This window comes from Idiotropiscis lumnitzeri, chromosome 14 (genome assembly GCF_059441095.1).
Source record: "Idiotropiscis lumnitzeri isolate Australia: NSW breed Sydney's pygmy pipehorse chromosome 14, RoL_Ilum_1.0, whole genome shotgun sequence".
NCBI lineage: Eukaryota > Metazoa > Chordata > Actinopteri > Syngnathiformes > Syngnathidae > Idiotropiscis > Idiotropiscis lumnitzeri.
Window position 1 is genome coordinate 4,798,801 of NC_142404.1, and position 21,937 is coordinate 4,820,737.

A 21,937-nucleotide genomic window follows, 5' to 3' on the forward strand; every position below is an offset into this window, starting at 1 on the left:
CAATGCGCTCAACGATAATCTTGTTTGTACGTTCCCGTACCACGCTGAAGCGATCATGTGATTTCCTACAAGGTACCTTCAGGAACCGACAATGCAATTGGACGTCTTCGAATTACAGTATCGCAGTACGAAGTCGTTCGTTATTGCAGTTAATGTTTATGCAACGATTTTACGAACACTTCCAGCCTGGGTATGACGGACCGGAGGACAAATATACTGTATAGGGAACGTTTTCCATTGAAGGTAGCTGCGGTATCTATATATTTCATTTCACATAACGTAAACTTGTTTAATTATTTCGTGTTATCTTCTGTCTAACGAGTTTTATTATTACCTAGGCGCTTAGTTTAACCAAGCGCAAGCTTCATTTAACGAGTTGTATGTTCTTTTGTTATTTGTTTGTGTTATTCTGTTTGTTTGTTGTTGAGATGTAGTATTTGGTTATTTGATTATACACGCAGTCTAAAATAAGCCTGTTATACATAACACAATGTGGTTTACTTCAACAAGACACAGTCAAACTGAAAAACTATCCAGACGGACTCATTCTGAAAGTGGACGAGTATAGACGGGTACACTGAACCGGAAGGCCAGCAGGAGACAAACTGAGATGATTTTTGTTTTTTGGACGCTTACGTCACTTCCCCGTGTTCTCTCAGGTGTGTACTGCACGTTGTTATGAGCACCACAATTCAAATATTTTAGTTCTTGTTAACACAAGTTATTTATAGCTGCGAGATGCTGCAGTGTGTCACCGACATTGTTTCACACGAACAAGTTCAAATTGATTCAAATCCATAGTAACTAGAAAACCAACTTACTTAAAAAGAAGTCTTCACGATGGTCCACAATATATATATTACGCATACAGTTGATCTCTTCAGGGCTCACTTTGTATCATTAAAAAATACACCTGTAATGATTTCATCAGCAGTAAATAGATACAGTACAAGTTTCAACATTTTATGTATACATACCGTCAATGATAGCTTCACTGGGACAAACAATTTCACAGGATTATTCCCAATTTTGACCGTTTTTCACTCATCGTTATCATGGATTAATGGACCAATGGATTATTTTTTTCATTTACTTATTGACAAAACAGAGTTTCAATTATACACAAGTAGCTGTCCAGTCATCATACCAACACTGGGTGATTTGCTACATTTAAAAATAACTTAAGCATTTAATTTGTAAGGAGACTAGGAACATACATGCAATAGATTACTGATCCTTGTGTTTGTTTTTCAGTTTTGAATGAACTTCCCCAACCAGTCAACGTGGGAATCAGCTCCATTAATTTCATCCATATGCTAACATGGGAACCTGAACCAGGCACACCTGCAGATATGTATTACCAAATCAGCATCAACACAGATGTGTGAGTTTCTTTATTGTTAATTTTTATGTAATCATTTAGTTCAGTGACATAAATCATAGCTTTATTCGAAGCTAGACGATTCTCATGAGTACTGTGGTACATTGGAGTACAACCGCAGCCAGTCTTTCAAAATGTTTGGAATCCTTGCTTCTAGAGGTGAAACCGTTGCTATCATAGCAATTTACCGTACAATTTCTGAAGGTAATGTTACAACTTTTTATTGTTGTACAATTATGAGCAGATCTTCAATTCATCGATCTGTTTTCTTTCAGTTATCCGGGGACAGGTTGCGATTATTCCATTGACAAAATTGTTTTTTTTTTATTTTAATTTTTATTTCATAATTAGTTTTTAATCAGCTAAGAGGACATACTGCTGGCAATGCAGACAAAACTCTGACATTGGTGATGAGAGGGCGCGAACAATCCGCATTTGGGAGTCGGATACCTATTACTCCCAGAGTACCCCCCCACCTGACCGTCAGGAGACACACAGTTGAATACCTTCTCCAGTTCCACAAACACTCATGCACCCCCCCAGGACCCTGCTGAGGCAGCTTGTCCACTATTCTTCTGCCAGGGCGGGAACCACACTGCTCCTCCTGAATTTGAGGTTCAATATCCCGTCAGACCAGGACTTCAAATTAACTTTTTTGTTTGTTTGTTTGTTTTCTTACTTGGTGCACTGTGGCCCCTCACCTGAAATTTTAGGGGCGCACGTTGTAAATTGACTTGCAAAGTAAATATTTCCGTCTACTCAAATTTCACAATTTCACTAATACATGGGCAGAAGTGTGGAGCAAAAGCAGCAAAAAACAATCAAAAACATAAAATTTACTGGTCGCACATGCACAAGTCGATGAAAAATTTTCTTGCACAGTTTCAAATTTTAGAGGTGTCTGACCTTTTTCTCCCAAATCACCTTACCAGGGAGGCTAAGGAGTGTGATTGCCTGACCAGATGTTAATCAGTCTAATATTATTAGATTGGGAGGGGAAACTCTGTTTATTGGTGAATCAGCTGGAGTAGTAATTTAAAAAGATTACTACTGAGGTGTATTATAGCCAGCACGATATGAAAATGCCACGATTGACTGCTTCATTCTTCGTTACTGCTGTATTAGATTTAGTTTTGAATGAAAAGTCGTTCTCATGAGCGCACCACCCTTGGTAGGTGCCAAAAGGGGGTCGGGTGCAGAGCGAGATGGGCGGCGGCGGCCAGAGGTCCAACCTCCAGCTACAGAAGCTGGCACTAGGGACATGGAATGTCACCTGGCAGGAAAAGAGCCTGAGCTGGTGTGCGAGGTGGAGAAGTTCCAACTCGATATAGTCCGACTCGCCTCCACACACAGCTGGGGTTCTGGTACCAGTCCTCTCAAGAGGGGTTGGACTCTTTATCGCTCTGGAGTTGCCCACAGTTAGAGACGCAGAGCAGGTGTGGGCATCCACCATTCCACCGACATACCTTCCCATGAGGAAGCACAGTCTGGGGTCTCTGAAACAGGCTTTCTGGGGTTGAGGTCACTGAGGTTGTTAAAAAGCTCCTTGGTTGCATGTCCCCGGGGATGGATGAGATCTGCCTGAAGCTACTAAAGCAGGGATGTCCAAACTTTTTGCAAAGCGGGCCGGATTTGAAGTTGCAAAATGTGGAGGGGGCCGACCTCGGCTGACATTCACTGCATAAACAACAATATATTCAAACACATTTTAGCAAGCGATTCTGTGTTTCACATTTTGCTTTTTTATTTGCATTTAAACCATCAAACATGTATTTTGGTTCATTTGAAATATGAACATCACATGCAATTGAATATTTGCTTAACTTTTTATTCTTAAACAGAAGTAATTATACTCTTGAGTGCAAATAATATTTGAACATGAATTATATTATGAACATGAATTATATTATCATCATGGGAGTTCAATGTCCACAGAATTTTTGAAAAACAGAAATGATTACCACAAGTGCAGGACTAATTTGATATATATGACATATCAAATATAAATGTTGATTGAAAATTTTATTCTGGAATGAAAACCGACAACTTGTCTGAATTTGTGACTGAACAAAACAAAATTAAGTCAGTTATTTTAATGACAAATGACTTGCCTGCATTAATGTGACGGGTGATACTGAGATCTGGACTGCAGCACAAAGGCCAGGTCTGGCTCAAAGGCAGAAGTATTAATGCGCAAGATGTCTCGCAGATGAGAGTCTGTGAGCCGTGTCCTCAGACGACTCTTATTTAAGTTCATTACAGAGAATGTCTTTTCACACAAATACGTCGACCCAAACAAGCTCAACATTTTCTTAGCAAACTCTCGAATCTCTCGAAACCTGCCTTTATCCAGCTCTCTGTAAAAGTTGGCAAGAGAAAGTTGCTGGTGCCGACTACGGCTCTCGGCGTCACACTGCAACTCAATGAGCTCCAGCTGTAAATGGGCTGGAACATTGTCTGTGTCCACGGAGAAAGGTGATGAAAAAAGAGCGATGTCCTTCTCAATAGCTGCAAAATCCCGAAAGCGTTGTGTGAACTCTTCAGCCAAAGATTTCATATCTGATGCGTACCTCTTCGTTTGTGCACTGATATTGCTCTCTGGGAATCTGATTATGATTTCTTGCAGCGCTGAGAAATGTGCAGTATTGGGCTGGGTCTGCGACAGGTGTCTTTCAAACAGTTTGAGCTTGATTCCAAAGGCTTTGATGTGTTGGTTTATGACTCCGTCTGGTCCCTGGAGACTGGTGTTCAGGACATTAAGGTGCTTTGTAATGTCAACTAGAAAACCCAAATCAGCTAGCCACATGGGGTCATTTAGTTCTTGCATAGGTTGTCCCTTTTCAGCCAAAAACTCACAGATTTGCTGCTTAAGAGAGTAGAAGCGCGACAGTGCAGAACCCCGACTAAGCCATCGCACGTCAGTGAAATAGACAACATCTCCATATTCTGCATGAACATCGCTGAGAAACTGTTGAAACTGGCGGTGGCATAGCGCTCTGGAGCGAATATAGTTAATAGCCTTTATCACCGGTTTCATAACATGTTCGTATTGGAGATGTTTGGCACACAGAACTTGCTGATGAATGATGCAATGGAGTTTTACAGCGCTACCCCCTTCTTCACTTACTTTGTTACATATTAGTGTCGCTAATCCACTTCGTTCGCCAGCCATGGATGGTGCGCCGTCCGTAATAATCCCAGAAATTTTATTCCACGGGAGTTTTAAGTCATCCACGGCAGCGCAAACAGAAGAGAATAGGTCTGTTCCTCTCGTTTGGGCTTTCAGGCTCTGCAGGTCAAGTAGTTCTTCAGTAACGTTCATTTCATTGTCCACTCCTCTCAAAAAAATAAGCAACTGGGCAGTGTCCGAGGCGTCTGTGCTTTCGTCGCAAGCCAGCGAAAAAAAAATCAAACTCCTTTCCTTGGACCCCCAATTGTCTTTTGATGTCTGACGACACTTCCTCAATCCTGCGTGCTACGGTGTTACGTGCCAGGCAAACTTTGGCAAACTCTTGCTGCTTCTCGGGACATATTTTCTTCGCCATAGTCATCATGCAGTCTTTGATAAATTCACCCTCGGTGAAAGGTTTGCAATGCTTCGCGATCAGTGTTGCTACCTCGTAGCTAGCTTTCGTGGCATTCTCATTTGACTCTCGGGCTCTTGCAAAATACTGCTGCTGTGAGAATAAACCCGCTTCAAGTTGCGCCAATTTCTTGCTGCGTTCCTCCCCGGTCAAATTGTCATACATGTCAGCGTGTTTCGTTTGGTAATGTCGTTTGACATTGAACTCTTTAAAAAGAGCCACGGTCTCTTTACAAATGAGACAGACACAGTTGTTACGTATTTCTGTGAAGAAATAGTCCAATTTCCACACATCTTTGAAGCGTCGACCCTCGCAGTCAACTTTCCTTTTTTTGTTTATTGTCGCCATTTTATAAATTGGGGGTAAAGGTCACCCGGGCTGATGCCTTGTAGTGATACTGCCTCTAGTGGGTAAATTAAGAACAGCAGTTAGGAAGAGCGCGCACTCAGTACTGTATATGTGCGGGCCAGAATGTATTAATTTTATTACAGAGGCTGCGGGCCGGATTAAGTTTGACCCCGGGCCGCATTTGGCCCCCGGGCCGGACTTTGGACATGCCTGTACTAAAGGGTCTGAATGTTGTGGGGCTGACCTGGTTGACACACCTCTGCAACATCGCATGGAAATCAGGGACAGTGCCTCTGGATTGGCAGACTGGGGTGGTGTCTCACCTTTTTAAGAAGGTTGACTGGAGGGTGTGTTCCAACTATAGGGGAATCACACTCTTCAGCCTCCCTGTTAAGGTCTATTCAGGGGTGTGGAGAGGAAGGTCCATCAGGAAGTTGAATCTCAGATTTACGAGGAGTAGTGTGGTTTTCATCCTGGCCGTGGAACAGTGGACCAGCTCTACACTCTCGGCAGGATCCTCGAGGGTTCTTGGGAGTTTGCTCAACCCGTCTGCATGTTTTTTGTTGACTTGGAAAAGGCAAATATTGGGTATCTGATGTACTAGTATGAGCAATTCGATCCCTGTACGACCGGTGTCAGAGTTTGGTACAAATTGCAGGCAGTAAGTTGGATTAATTTCCACTGAGGGTTGGACTCCGCCAAAGCTGTTCTTTGTTACGGATTCTGTTCATTACTCTTATGGACAGAATTACTTGGCATAGCTAAGGTTGAGGGTGTCCGGTTTGATGACCCCGGTATTCCATCCCTGCTTTTTGCAGATGATGTGATTCTGTTGGATTCTTCAAGCTGTGATCTCCAACTCTCACTGGAGCGGTTCACAGAGAGTATGAAGCGGTTGGGACGAAAATCAGTTCCTCCAAATCTGAGACCTTCCTCATTCGAAAAAGGGTGAGTGCCCTCTTCAGGTCGGGGATGAGATCCTGCCCCAAGTGGAGTAGTTTAAGTGTCTTTGAGTCTTGTTCAAGAGTGAGGGGAGAATGGAACACAAGATCGACAGACAGGTGGATTGGTGCCGCGTCTGCAGTGACGCAGACTGTATTGGTCCTTCATGGAAGGGAGCTGAGACAAAAGGCAAAGCTCTCAATTTACCGGTCGATCTACGTTCCTACCCTCGCCAATGGTCACGGCCTGTGGGTTGTGACCGAAAGAGAAAGATCCCGGGTACAAGCGGCTGAAATGAGTCTCATCCGCGGGGTGTCAGGGCTCTCCCTCCTCTCTCTCCTCTCTGTATTGAGAGGACCCAGATGATGTGGCTCGGGCATCCTGTCAGGATGCCACCTGAACGTCTCCCTGGTGAGGTGTTCCGGGCATGTCCCACTGAGAGGAGGCCCTGAGGGCAACCCAGGACACGCTGGAGAGACTATGTCTCCCTGCTGGCTTGGGAATGCATTGGGGTCCCCCAGGAAGAGCTGGATGAAGTTGCTGCGAAGAGAGAAATCTGGGCTTCCCTGCTTAAGCTGCTGCAACTTTAGTGTGCATTCTTGCGTCTTCATGTATTACATTGCTCAAGATGCATTGAAATTGATCAGAATATAGACCCACTATTCTTCATTTTTACCCAAATAAAAGTTTTCTGTCTTACCTTGAAATCTGCTTGCGTTCCTGTTATTTTGTCTTATAGGGGAACTGCCTGGGTCCCGGTGGCTGTCTGTCAGCATGTCCAGTACCCATTGGTTTGCAACATGACAGAGGCCTTCTCCGATCCAAGGGAGGTCTACATAACTCAGGTCACAGCCAAGTGGCAGGGTAAGGCCTCTCGACCAGTGACCCATCCTGGATTCCAGCCCATCAAAGACAGTTAGTGACAATTTGGTACCTAATCATGGTTGATTTTGGTTTTGTGTATTTAAGTGTTATCCTTACAAGTTATTATTGAATAGTTTGGATATGACATGTTAATTCAATGTGTTTCTTGGAATTGTAGAGGTCTATGTAAACTTGTTAAAATAAAACAGGTTATGAGGAGGCAATTAAGGTCATGCAAAGATGGTCAGGGCAGGTTTTTTCTTCTCCCTACTCCTCTAACTCTAGGGAGGGTAATGATTGATACATAAACCTATTCCTTTTAGCATTGATAAGTGACAGGCTACCCAAATGGGAGATTTCTCATAATACAGGGAAATGTTCTTTTTACTCGACTCAACTTTGTTAACAGACCAAATGAGGATTATGCTGATTTTTTGACAATTTGTTTTTGAGAATCTCCGCACTGCCAGGAAGATCTATTATAGCAAGTGACTTTAACTGTGCCCTGGATCCAAGTAAAGACAGATTGACAGGCATGGACCACTCGCATTAAAGAACTATACGATTTAAGAAAGAGTTGAATATAATAGCTATATGGAGGATTTGTAATCCGATAAAAAAACAGTAGTCGTGTTGGTACCTTTATGAGATTTTCTTTCATTCATTCATAGACTTTTACATGTCATAGGCCAAAAGGAGTATAGCTATTAATTGGAAAAAATATGAACCACCTACAGTTGGAGCATAGATCCAATCTAAGGGACAGTGAATGGCAATAGAGAGAATCTCTTATTTTCTTCAAAAATAAACTGGATGAATCCGATAATATTTGGAAACCATTCAGGCAATATATTGAAAAAGCTAATATTGGACATTTGTTAACTAATGGGTAGCCCCAATTTACATTTCAATAGGTAACTTGATTGTTTCAATGATTTTTTTCATTTAATTACTCATTTTTAGTGCTGTCAAGCGATTACATTTTTTAACTAATTAATCGCAAATATTCCATAATTAATTGCGATTAATCACATTTTTCAACTACAATTTTTTGTGTGAAGCTTGTGACAGGTATTTACTCGAATAATACTTAAATATAAAATTAATCTTGGAATTACTGTAAAATCACCACATATGAAGTGTATTTTAAATCATAGACTATTCTAATAGCCTTCTTTGATCTATGAATATGATCTAAATGGAGTCGGGCATTTTTCTTGGAAGCATTAAAAGTAGTTTTTCTTTCCAAGTCATCACTTATTTCCTAAATTCTAAAAAATGAATAGATAAAAAAGAAAACGAAAACTAATTTCAGTTTCCTGATCAAAAAATATATACATTGAGTTTGTTAGTGAAAACTTCACCTCCTTTAATCAAGCTTCACTTTCTCTTTAACTTGTGTGATTTTAGCTCACCTGGACCTGCCAGTGGTGGCTGTGACTCCTTGTGGAAAAAACCTGTGTGTGGACCTTCAGCCTGAAATGCAGCATCTGAGGGAGTTCTACAACTCACTCAGTTACCAACTCAGGATCGAGAGCAGTTTTGAAGGAAGCTTTCTGGTAATGTTCAGGACCATTATATTCAAAGTGTAGAGGAAATATGTTGTTCACTTTTTCATTTACTTGTTCACTTGCATGTGTCTGTATACACACACCCATGTAACTTAGTTGGTTAGCTTGGTGTGGGGCCACGCTCTAAATGCCATACACAACTCTTATGACCTTGCAAACCTTGTTTTCCGCTCACTTTCATTCAATTTCTAAGGGTGTTTAGAAGTTACGTAGCCACACCCACCACGTGCCAACTGCACTGCCCCATCCACTACCCTTATCCTGATCTCTTTCCCCGCTGTCCTATTTTTATCCTTTATCTTTCCATTGCCCCCTCCAGGGCATATCACTACTGTTCGTATAAAACCTGACTCCAATGTAACATTGTAGTAGTAAGTTATCATATTTTTGCATGTGCATAAGTCAGAGAAGGAGGTAAATGATTCAGTTCAGTGGTAGAGTGGCGGTCTCCCAGCCCAGAGGTTGTGGGTTCGACCCCAAGATCCTTGTAACCATGTCCAAGTGTGAATGGTTGTTTGTCTATGTGAGCCCTGCGATTGTCTGGCAACCAGGCCAGGGTGTACCCCGCCGACTGCTCCAGCACGTCCGCAACCCTTGTGAGGATAAGCGTCTTGGATAATGGATGGATGGAAGTGTTTAATAGCTGTTGTTTCGAGCTGAGCTGATTTGAAACGTTTGGATGATACTCAAGTGTAGCAACAGAGCTAACTCAATACACGTCACACGTCAAAATAATTTATGGCACGATGGACGTTTTCATATAATCTTAAAAATCACATTTCAGCATGATCACACAGCACAAAATGAGCACAGTTAATTTGATTACAAGTTAGAAATGAGAGTGGAGAGGTAAAGGAGCAAACTAAGGTTCATATAGCCGAAATAAAATTAAAATAAAGGTTAGTAATTTCTTTGAGACCGTTATTGGTATTTAACTGTTTTTGACGGTTGTTAATAATTTAGCCCGTTAATATGAGTGAAAGCTTGTATTTTTCTTGCAATAATCTTGTATTGTAATGTTTCCATGGGGTCTATGCTGGTGGGCACAGTTTTTTCAGAAAACCAAATCTCTGAAGGGAACTGTTTTGAAGAACGTGGCTCCGGGCAGGCGCTACTGCATCTCAGTTCAATTCTCTGACCGCCTCGTCCCGAGGGTGTCCAACTTCAGCCAGCCTCATTGCGTTGTTACCCCAGGGATTTATTCTTCAGGTAAATGGTCCTTCTTTTGACTTGACATTCTCTCTTTCAATTCACATTCTACGTAAATGTTAATAAATGGAATACAACTTTGCCTGATCTTAACATACTGTAGGTTATCTCAAGGCACAATTTATAAAAAGTAAGTGTAGGACCATGTGCGTGCCAAGGGGTGGGGAGTTGAGCACTGAATCCCCTGTTTTTTCCCTTGCATCTAGGGTCGCAAACTATTCTTTTTAAGAATCATTCCGTCCATTAGCCGTATTATTTGTTTTTATTTTGACTGTATATCCTTTTTAACACCCTGTAAGCGCGCTTTTGTACACATGAGAGGCACAGTGCACCGTTCCTGGCGTAAGAGGCGTGGACACCGGCGGCGTGGGGAAAGTGGCAGTAAGTGTGTGAAACCGCCTCAGTTACAAGCGCGAGTGCCAACCAGTTGCTGAAGAAATGGGATGGAATGAAGACCCAGGTTGCTGAGTGGGCGACATTTAACACATACTATGATGCGATACAATAGTAGTTGAAATCATGTATAAGTCAATCAAATGAAGCGTTGCAGGTTGACTACTTCGGTGTTGAGGGTCCCTTCCCAGTTGGTCAAGGCCGGACTCTTCATAGCGGCCCCTCTGAGGATATGGTTACCCTCAGTTGCTGTAGAATCCAATCAACAACTTCCAATTTGGTAATAATCACCTAATCTAGACCTGTCAGTTTTCTAAAACAGCTGGCAATGGGTACATTTGCATTGGAAACATTTGGCAGTGAATGAGTTCACGACATGATAATGAGTTAAGAAGATCCCATATAGCGTACAGTATGCATTTTTTTCCTCCTGACATGGCTCGTCAGTGAGTGTAAATATAAATATGAGCTTAAACAAACATTTGGTTCACATGCTCTCCTGACAGAAGCTACAGATGATAGTGCATTTCACGAGTGATCGTGTGTGTGAGTGTTTCGGTAATGTGTGTGTGTGATTAAAAACTATTCTGGTTGGTATGTGAGCGTTTCAGTAGTGTGTATGTTTGATTCAGTTGGTGTGTGAGTTAAAAGATGAAGATAAAGATGTCCTTTATTAGTCCCACAATGGGGAAATTTGAGGTGTTACAGCAGCAAAGATATAGATCACACAGAGTCGGCGGCGTAGCGTAGCCGTTAATGTATAACATTAGCAGCAGACATTCATAAAAAGCATGCAAATATACACAGTATAAACGTATCTAAGTGTAAGGAAACCCTCCTAATGCCTGTCCATTATACAGAGGGGGAAACGCTGTAATGATAAAAAGCCTTTAACTTATTTGTTTGTGACTGCATGGGTGATTCGATTTATACAATTTAAAAAAAAATAAAAAATCAGTGGTCAATTCAACCATGAGTGAGAGCATTTCAGTAGTACATGTGAGAAGTATTCCTGAATAATGTCCCTGATTGTCTTCATAATTATTTCCCATCTGTTTCATTCAATAGATAAAATATTTGTTAACATTTGTTTCTTCTCTTTCTAGATTCTGTGATCTCAGCTGTGTTGTGTTTTTTGTCCATTGCTATCATCATCATTGTGATCCTTGTCCGCTATACTGGATTCGTCTGTCTGAGAAATCTTCACGAGCCATCAGTTCTGGTAAGTTAGCCAGCAGTTGAGGTCACACATCACTTGCACTAACTCCATAAATCACGAATACTATATAAGTGGATTGAGACAAAGGTTGGTAAAGAAAGGCGTTATCACAATGCAACTAGCGGCACGCCATCGCCAAGCCCATTTATTGTGTGAGTTTTCACGGCACACAGACGGAATACCGTTTCATGGTGCAGTGCCACCCTCATTGAAAAAAATGTATATTCGGGTTTAGTGTCGCTGTGACATCAATTAGTGTAGCCAGTAGGAGAGATGAAGGAAGAGTGATTTTAGAGCAGTTATGCCTCCTCGTGAGGCTTAAGAGGGGCTTGACCAATACATAGGCAAGCAGAGAAAATTATTAATAAATATATTTTAGAATATCAAATAAATTGCTGGAGTGGCTTTACTGGCTTTAGCTGTCCTCGGTGCATCTTACTCCGCTGTGAACACAACACAACCATTAAAAAGTGAACTTTAGTAAAATGTCTGCTTTGATTAAAGTTGTAGTCCAGATAGTATGGGTGTAACAAAATTAAATCAGCCACAATGTCGTTAAAAAACACGGGTAAGCACCAGTGTTGTTTTTGGCGGGCATTTTAGATTTAGTCTTAGTCTTTTGGACAAAAATGCTCATTAGTTTTCGTCACATTTAGTCATTCCTATTCGTGATAGCTTTATTCTAGTTTTAGTCTAGTTTTAGTCGATGGAAACTCAAAAAAAAGTCTTGGTTTAGTTTTCGTAAATTTAGTCGTCGAAAACTCAAGGTTTTAGTCGGTTTTAGTTCAAAATTAGCATGCAAGGTTTCCACCCAATAGCAAAGACTCTCTGATCCACTACTAAGGATTCTGCATTACAAACAGATAAAAGCGGTAACAGTGGAATCAATGCTCATTGCTCCAAAACAGGGGTGGGCAAACTTTTTGATTGGCGGGCCACAATGGGTTCTGAGATTTGACAGAGGGGCCGGACCAGGAGCAGATGGATGGAGTGTTTTGGTAACCCCACCTCATCTGAGAAAAAAAAACAACATTTTATTTTAAATGAAAGTGAACAAAAGAATTACAACAACATGTCTTTGACACACCACATTATTTATTTGTTCATTTAATTTTTTTCGACGGGCCGGTTCAAAACGTTTAACGGGCTGCATGTGGCCCCCGGGCCGTAGTTTGCCCACGCCTGCTCCAAAATAAGCCGAGCACCAAAACATTTCATTTGGCATTATTTCACTTAAAGCAACATAAATAAACAAATTAAAAATGTGTTAACAACATGGACTCGTAGTTGACTTGTTCTAATACAGTAGCACGAGTACAAACTCTTATCAAACATATCTCTTCTTTAATTGTCACATCTTGCTGTGGTAAGAACCAAGTGGCCTACCGAGTGTCACTGTCGCCACGGTCCGTCAAACGAAAGCGTGTCAGTGTGTGTGAGCCGAATGACCGCAGACATGTTCGTGTTGTGCCAGTGCGAGCGACGGTGCGTGTTGTCCCGGTGGTGGGCGTACCCACACGAGGATGGGTTGCACCAGCATCGCAATTTTTGAACGACAGATTACATGTACAATAGGAAGCGGATATCATAAAATCTGAACGTCTGCCAGACCACACGCTAACAATTTCGTCCAGTCTCGTCAACGAAAATTAATTTATGTCACGTCATGTTTTCATCATCAAAGAGCCATGTTTAGCTCGTCATCGTCTCGTTCTCGTCATGAAAAAAAGGGGCATTAACGAAATATTTTCGTCATCGTTGATGAAAACAACACTGGTAAGCACAGATATGCTTCTCTTCCTCGTCTCTACCCCGAAGTTGACCACCGTTAATATAACCACTTTCCATCCATTAATTATCCAACATTGTTTTTTATTTTTTTTTTAAAAAGTGTCTGCTTGGTTGTTTTTATCTAAATATATTTTCATTTCTTAATTTTTTTATAGACATCCATCCGTCATATTCAAGAGTTCCAGGTTGTTGTGCCCCATAATGCATCCTTGTCTTCCCCCCTAATTATACCAACACTGCACACTCCATGTGAAGAGAAGGACTGTCAAACATCATATCTTTGGGATATAGAAAGCTCTTCAGTAAAAGGAAGTGGTTACAAAATGTATTGGGCCTCCAACTTACTGTCATCGTCATCGTCATCTCCGTCACTGCCTGTATCATCTCTGCCTGGATCACTACCAAACAACAGTTCAAACTCAAACTCTTTGTTTTTATCTTTAAGTGCTTTTAATCCCCAGCCTCAAACATGGAATTGGGAGCACAATTTTTTAAATGATGAATCAAAAAATTCCCACGCAAACGCAGCGTCACTCTCTGACGATCTGTTGAACTCAGGCCAAGCTAGTTTCACAGCTGAGAGGATACACCCGTTTGAGGTGGAAAATTTGGAGGAACAAATGGACAATCAAGACGTTAACCTCCACTCCCTAATTTTGTCTAGGTATGTGGAGGAAGAGGAGAAACCTTTTTTTAACCAATCAAATGTGGATACTGTTAATTTAAAGGAGCATGGCAGCATCTCAGTGATGCTGCCAGAAACGTGGGACACCAGGGATGCACCCATTGAAAGAACTTCAAGCTTTGATGATGAAGAAGAACAGCGAGATGAACAGTTTTTATACATGAGGCGCTCATTTTCTGTCTTATAAGATAATTTATTATTTACATTACAGATTTTCTCCATTTTGTTCAACGCTAACGTATTTCATCCATAACTCTGCTTGTTAAGGATATATAGACTGTTTTTTTTTTTTTTTGAACAGTCATTCAACTTCCCTTCTTACTGCTGCTCCAATTGACCCCTTTCTGTCCTACGCCATCAAAACCTGCGCACACTCAAGTGGTACAAAAGAACGGCATCTTGGAACACTTGGGAAACTTAAACGTATCCCCAGTGTAATGTGCTCCTAGCACGTCATTTTGTAATATAACGAGCAAAAACACAAACAAACTGACTGCTAGCTGGCTACGTTACTCACCCTGTCTTGCAATTGAGTTAGCTGTGGGTATTTATTTTAGGTAGTAGTAATTTTTGTGATGTTTTAGTTAGTCAGCTTGTGTGTTCATATTAACACAGCCCACTGTCCTTTCTGTAGTGCTTGCGCATCCTGATTACACCATCGTTTACAAAAATGGGAATCGGTCTGTTGGGGACTTGCTTGATGCACGCTATTTTGCACCATCCCAGCTACCTATGAGCTTCAGCTGGTGCGCTAACCTGACTAATTGCTTGGTGTACGGTGTCAACACGGCATGAGACACACAGTATTTTAGTGCAGATTCGGCCTGAGGCATAAGCCAACCAAAAAGCTGCTTGTGGCCTGCGAAAAAACATGGGGATTTAAACACAAACATATTAAAGGGAAAAAAAATTATTATAACATTTAAGTGTAATCTTTTACCACTTGTAACACTTGGACATATTGTTGTCAAGTAGGGCCCCCCCCCCCCAAGTCAAATTCTGTTCAGGGCCTAAAATGGTCAGAGGTTCCAGGTTGGAATTTCAGTTGACTACAGAATCTTGCAATGTGGGTTGTCTATATAACCTTGTTCCGACTGCAGACAAATCTGATATTTTTAAATCAAATGAGCTCTACTCACTATACTGGGCTTTGCTAGAAACCAGCTTGGATTTGTTGCGTCCACACATAAATGCTCTGTACTGGCCATTCTATATGGGTTGCTGTTAACTGCGAACTGTTGCACATAATTTGATTGGGGCACCAAGCACTTTATTCCTGCCAATAGTAATGATTATTAATCATACAGCTTCTGGTAATGTTTCAGTAACATTGCTGCATCTGTGCAGCTCTGTCATATGTTGATGATTTACAGTCACGGATTGGTACTAATGCTGAATAATTTGGTCTTAAAACTACCTACAGGTGTATGTATAAATATTCAAAATGTTGAGTAAGAAAAATATAAAATAAATGACCTTAATCTACACATTTTAACTACACGTTTTCTATCTCAATACAACAGGCTCATGTAGTGTATTTTCACAAGGTCTATCATATACAACTTATTTTATGGCCATGACGATATTGTTGCTTTTAGGAATACCAAGTCTTGTGTTGGACCTCCCTAATACATAAGTTAGAGTCTCGAGAGGCATCGGGCCTCAACATTATTTAAGAAGGGTCAAGGATTTGAACAGGGGTCATCGACGCCCCAAGGTAGGTGTTTACAGAAAAGGGGTCTGGCGCCAAGGAGTCGCAACTGCGAGGGGGTCCGTACCGTAGGAGGCTTATGAAAAGTTCAGTTAAGGGGCAGCAGAATAAGAATGCATATGCAATAAGGGAGAATTAGATATTCATGTCTTTTGTTTGCCTTCCCTATAACAAGGGAAGACTCGAGAGGGGGACACCTTTTTTTTTCTTTCTGGAACTTCTGACATCAGCTGAGATCAATAAAATATTTTTCCAACCACCGGTGTGTGTCAGAGGTTTTTTCCATCACCAAGCCAACCTTGCCCGGCGACCTGTCCGGAAGGGAGCTGAGCCAGACCCGCACATACACAACGAAATTTACCACACTCACTTTAATGTTGATTGCTGTCATTGTGGTGCCTTGTCGGGCCACCATGATCCACATTGTGGTGCATCTGTCAGAACTGGCACAGGCCAGTTGAACAATTATATAAAAGTGATTTTTATTTTTGATACTAACATGTCGCCTCTATCTGCGATTGGCTGGCAACCAGTTCAGGGTGTACACCGCCTACAGCCCAAAGACAGCTGGAATAGGCTCCAGCAATGGATGGATGGATGTTGCCTCTACGACAGTGGATCCCCGAATACTCGTGGAACAGCACTAGCAGATTCATTTTTTGGGGGGGAGGCAACGTTGGGGGGCCAACACCCAATTTGCTTGGGAAATCTATATTGTAGGTTTCATCAATGGTTTTGAATGAATTTTGTAGGTTTACAAAAAATAAATTCCCACTTTCCATGCATTTCATTGGGCGTCAAATATACATGGATTTTGCTATTTGCAGGCCGACACAGTTCCTCATCGCCACACCACCATTCACCACTAGATGGCAGACTGCATGTGCGCTTGAACCGGGTCTCGTACTGCAACGCAGTACAATATGAGGAGTAGAAGAATAACTGTTTTACCAATTTGGAATGACATGCAGGACAAAGCGAAACGCTCAAACGGATTTGATGTGAACGTAAAAAAAGCTAATAATGTTTTTTTTATTTAACATAGGTTAATTACAATAACCAATATAACATATTTAACAATTTTAGACAAAAAGAACATAACGCTGCTCAAAACAGAGCGTAGAAAACAAAACGTGTAATTCCATACAAAAAATATTTACAAAAATCGAGTTACTCTACTTTTCCACTTGATTTTGACTCAGCAGCCCTTATTGTAAAGATGTTTTCTCTATATACTGTGTTTTTTTCCCCTCATGAGTTGGTTCCCAAAACACTCCATCCATCTGCTCCTGGTCCCGCTCTCAAATTTTAGAACCCATTGTGGCCCACAAATCAAAAAGTTGGCCCACCCCTGCTGAAACACCAGGACCACCCGAATTCTAAAACTACTTAGATCTCCTACAGCCATTATTTTAGTTTGATGAGAAAGTCTAGAGTCTCGATAAAGATGCTGTACTCCCGCATCCCGACTATTATTATTATTTATTTAGGGTGTTACATATGTATATTTATATTTAGTTGTCTTTTGGAGTGATTCTGTGTTGCTTCACTTTAGATTAGTTTAACTTGAAAAAGTTTAAAATATTAAAATTTCATGTCGAAAATAGTAACTTTTGTTTTGTAGTTTATATTTATTTGTAGCTCTATGTAGAACAAATACATAAGGGAGTAATTTTTAGATACATTTTAAAACAGTATTTTATAAAATCACATTACAGCAGAGGTTTTCTATAATGGATTTGGCTTCACTTCTCTAATATAGTTTACTGCTATACACAACATTATTTAAGAAATAAGTCGATTCTGAAAGAAAGAAAAGAAAACTAACTGTTCATTCATTATCGTCATATTACTATTTGAATAAAACCCTTGCTTTAGTTCCCTGGGATTAAAAAGTCACAACTTTGGATGACATTTCCATCTTGAAAAGCACCAGCTCTGAACTATTAAATACAAACTCATATTAACACACATTAAAGAATTAGGTTATTTTTCCTTCTGAGAGCATGAATGAAGACCGGTAGCAATTTTGCCATGCATGTAGTCCATTTAGTAATTTTTTTAATCAGCTGTACTGATTTCTGGGTGGCTTTCAGTATAAATAGTGAGTACCTCTTGTTGGTTCAAAATCTTGACCCAAGGTCAAATCCTCAATGCAATGCGCTCAGTATCACTAACCCAGCAGTGGCTGGTTCCATTTTGGGCCCAGTGCTGGGTTAGCGTTTTCACTCCATTTGGGTTACTTTTGACACAGCAGTCTTAAAAGTGCATGGTGTCTTGCGTTTCAGTGGAATTCAGGTCCTCTGGCCGTAACAAAGTGAAATAGGAATAGACCCAAGGCCTGGAGATACCCTGGGTTCGTCCCATCCCCTCGGCCTCTAACAGTAGACCCCTTTTGAAGGCCATCTGCTGCTGCGACAGCGCCATCTGCCTGCATGGAGAACAAAGTATAAGCGAGACATAATATGAGCAACACAAGAAAGTACAACACTGTATTTACGTGGTCAGTAGATCCGCCTGCACGCTGGAGTCTTCGGCCTTCAAAGCATGTTCTTCCTTCATTCGATGCTCTTCCTCTTTGGTCCTCCTGACCTCCTTCTCCTGCTCCTTCATAGCGAGGTACTCATCCTTCTCACTCACATCCATCTCCTGCAAGAGCTTGCACTCCTCCTCCTCCTTCCTCAGTTCCTCCAGGTGTAGATGTTCCACTTCAGCTACAATCAAATATTTAGAATCAGAGTTGGGCACTTGACCCTTTTTTGCCTGCCAGTCCCCCGCCCTGCGGACGTTTTCTCTGTACCCTTCCGGCCTCGACCCTATAGCCACCGACCCCGTTCCATCCCCTGTCCCCCTTGTCCGTGCATGACACCACCGCGAAAAACTAATGGCAGAGGTTAATTTAAACAGCATTAGCTGTCTAATTTACTATTCAAATTCGCTTACCTTATTTTGGGCTTTTTTCTTCCTTTCCACGAACGTGACCAATGCAATGGTATGCCCTAGTAGCAGGTTGGAGGCGCGGGTTCCGTGATGTCAGAATAAGGAAACTGAACGCACACTGCTGCCTCACGTCTCTTCATACACAAACAGTTGGTAGTGGCGCTTTTGATGCGTTCTGAGGCTATTTTTGTGGTCTGCCCATTTCGCAAGTAGGTTCATCACACGCACAAGGGCGGATTCGTGGGTCGGACTGAAATCAACCTCTGGCCTTTGTTAAATGAGCCCTTTTTTTAAATTTGTCACCCCCAAAACCCGCCACAAGAATGGGCGTCCGGCCAAGCCGGACCGTTCTGCCCCTGGGACAGACTGCCCAGCTTTGTTTAAAATGATTGTTATTCTTACTGGTAGTTGTATTTCACCTTTCTTCCTTCTTGCTTCCTCCTCCCTCATCTTCTGCAGTTTCTCCATCTGTCGCCTCCTCTCCTCTTGTCGCCTCCTCGCCCTCTCTCGCTCCACTTGCTCCTGTCTGGCTCGCTCCTGTTCCTCCTGCTCGCCCTTCCTCCTCACCTCTTCCTCTGCCAACTTCTTCAATCTAAGGGTGTCGAAACAAAGCGGCAACAGAAAACTTTCTAACACAAACTGAAAAAATGTATTAACCTGAGATGTTCAGCTCTCCTTCTCCGTTCCTCCTCCAACTCGTTCCTCATGTTGTCCATTGTCCGCCTCCTCTCCTGCTGCTGCATTCTTTCTTCCTCTTCTTGCTCTCGCCTCCTCCTCTCTACCTCCTGCCTCCGTATCTCAGCTTGCTCAGCCTGACAACGGATCTTCTCCTCATCAGTTCTGGAGGTCTGAAATCCACGCATTAAGACATTGTTTAAAGGCTTTTTTTTTTATTTTTATTTATTTATTTGATTTTGTTAGAATCTTTGATATCCTTTTCAAGATAAATATTTTTTGTTTGTTCTATGACAGGCAATGAGGATGTGGAACTTTCTAATGATGATTATTACAACCAGTAAAAAAGTAATTTTACACCTGTTGCTCGGTACCACACTTGGTGAGCATCAATTACACACCAGTTTTTCCAAGAAACTGAATTTAGTATATTAGCATCTGCTTGTTTTGGTTAGATCTATTTCCTGTTCTACGGCTTTCATCACAATTCCTCTTTGTCACCTATCCTTCTGCAGTGACAAAAAACACTTATGAAGGTCATCCTTTCGCTGCTCACTGAACTGAAGTCTCACACGATTTCCGAATGTGTGAACTTGTTCAATTTTCGGCGTGTTAGGCTTTGGATGTTTTGCCGTACTAACTATCTGACTCCCGCACAACAATTTCAAAACATACCATTTACCGGGTCATCCATTGTGCTCCGAACCAACCTCAGTCTTCACCCGTTTTAACATCAGCTGCTCCTCGGTTACCATGATGGTGGAGCACGACAACGTTGGTTGACCTTGAGAGGATGTGAGGACCGCCATGTTGGCCGTTAGATCCTCGCAGGAAGACCTCGGCGAGCTCCTGGCATCGAGGCCAATGGACACAGGAGGCGACATTTGGAAACAAACTGAATGGACACGGCTGTCACTGCTGTGGTTGTCATCGGCGGAAAGGCAATCATTGTCTTCTTCTATGCTGGTGACGGCTTTTGGTTTTTCTGCAAAATGTCTGGGGGATTCTACATGTAAGCCTTCGCCTGTTTCCTGTTCAGCTGCCACCTCTCCTTTCCCCGGAAAATCATTTAGTTGTTTAAGTGGGGGGACATTATGACCATCTGCAAATGTGAAGGAAAAAACATTCATTTTCATTCTTACTCTGTGCATACGCAATGTATTCAGACACAAAAGTATTGTGACAAACCTCCTAATAATTCCTTAGCATAAAGTTCAGTCATTCTTCAGCATTTAGCACAATTTTATGCATCCAACTTTGCGGGAACCATTTGGGGAAGTTCCTAGTGTGTGAGTCTACCTGTCGTTATTTTAAGTTCATTCACGTGTACAGTCTGACCACGTCTTCCAGGGTTGTGATAGTTTTGTATTTTTCATTGGAGTTACTTTTCATTTCATTTTGACTTTTATGTTTAAATTCCGTTAGTTTTAATTAGTTTTTAGAGCAGGTTTGTTAGTTTTCATTAGATTTAGTTTTTTCAAAATTCTTCGTTTTAGTTTAGTTTTTTTAAATTAGTTTGTTTTGTTTTTATTATATATGTAGTGTTTGTTGAGTGTAAGATAAGAAAAAAAAGGACACTAACTATTGCGTAATAAAGTAAAGAATTCTCAAATGAATGTTTAATCTTTCCTTCTTCTTAAAGACGTGCAACAATTTGAACCCTGAAAACTTGTGTTTATTAATTGGCAAAGATGAAAAAGAAGGACAATTTTACTCGAATTACAGTTAGATTTCATTTATTTATTTATTTTTTTAGATAATATGGGGTTTTATTTTTTTCATTCTGCCCTGTGACTGGCTGGCGACCAGTTCAGGCTCTAGTGCGCCTTTCGCCCGTAGTCAGCTGGGATAGGCTCCAGCACCCTCCCGCGACCCTGTACAGGATAAGCGGTGTGGATAATGACATGACATTTTTTTCATTATTCATTTTTCTTGTCAACAAAAATGTTTTTGTAATAACCTTACCCTATTCCCAATACTTTTATATTGTATGTGATGATGCTGTGATATTGTGTTACCATCTTTGTGATTTAGTTTCATTCGTCGTGTTCTTCTGGTCGACTCTTCCTTTCTTCCTTGATCTTCCTTTGCTGCTTCCTTTGTTCTAGTCGCACCCTTCTCTCTCTCCTTAATGCCTCTCTTCTTTTTCTGAAACGGAATCATGCATTAGGCAAAAAAAAAAAAAAAAAGAACACACGACTCATGACTCACCACAGAATGTTTTTGTGTCTTTGTTGCATTTTTCTTGATCGGCTTGTCGTCTAAGTGGCTTTTAGTCTGGCGAGCATCACTCTCTTCTTTCTTCTGCTTGCTCACATTTCCAGCTTTGTTCTTTCTGGATCTCAGCAGTCCTTCTGCTTGTGACTTGACAGTTTGCACGTCCTTTCTCCTACATGACCATATGCCATTAATGCCAACGTGCAGATCTTACTGCTAAATTATTCTGAACATTTCAAAGAGTCAGTCTTTTTTTTTTTTTTTTTTTTTTAATGACTGCTTCTACGGAACTTGACCGTTTTAATGCATCCATTGCTTTTGGCTACATCAGGCAACCTTTATTAGAGGTTGTTGATTTATGATGCATATTCATACTTTGCCACCATGCTGACACAAAACTACATTTT

General features: G+C 41.3%; 2 protein-coding genes across 6 annotated transcripts in view; one reads left to right on the forward strand and one right to left on the reverse strand.

Moving 5' to 3' along the window:
- The window catches only part of LOC148323175 (interferon alpha/beta receptor 2-like), a 22,701-nt gene continuing 764 nt past the window's right edge, over positions 1-21,937 (forward strand). The window contains exons 1-8 of one of the 5 annotated variants that reach the window (XM_088314965.1): positions 1-243; positions 511-659; positions 1,255-1,384; positions 6,995-7,119; positions 8,530-8,678; positions 9,740-9,899; positions 11,399-11,514; positions 13,458-15,957. In XM_088314965.1, coding sequence (XP_088171091.1) covers positions 611-659; positions 1,255-1,384; positions 6,995-7,119; positions 8,530-8,678; positions 9,740-9,899; positions 11,399-11,514; positions 13,458-14,174 — 1,446 coding nt within the window. In that variant the 5' untranslated portion in view covers positions 1-243; positions 511-610 and the 3' untranslated portion in view covers positions 14,175-15,957. Of the gene's footprint in view, positions 244-510; positions 660-1,254; positions 1,385-6,142; positions 6,262-6,994; positions 7,171-8,529; positions 8,679-9,739; positions 9,900-11,398; positions 11,515-13,457; positions 15,958-21,937 lie in introns of those variants that run through there. The other 4 variants (XM_088314964.1, XM_088314968.1, XM_088314967.1 and 1 more) reach the window with 4 other exon arrangements.
- The window catches only part of kiaa2012 (KIAA2012 ortholog), a 15,878-nt gene continuing 11,451 nt past the window's right edge, over positions 17,511-21,937 (reverse strand). The window contains 7 exon segments of the mRNA XM_088314962.1: positions 17,511-18,129; positions 18,199-18,412; positions 19,058-19,230; positions 19,296-19,486; positions 20,024-20,415; positions 21,332-21,461; positions 21,507-21,702. Of these exon segments, the coding sequence (XP_088171088.1) occupies positions 17,958-18,129; positions 18,199-18,412; positions 19,058-19,230; positions 19,296-19,486; positions 20,024-20,415; positions 21,332-21,461; positions 21,507-21,702 (1,468 nt within the window). The 3' untranslated portion in view covers positions 17,511-17,957.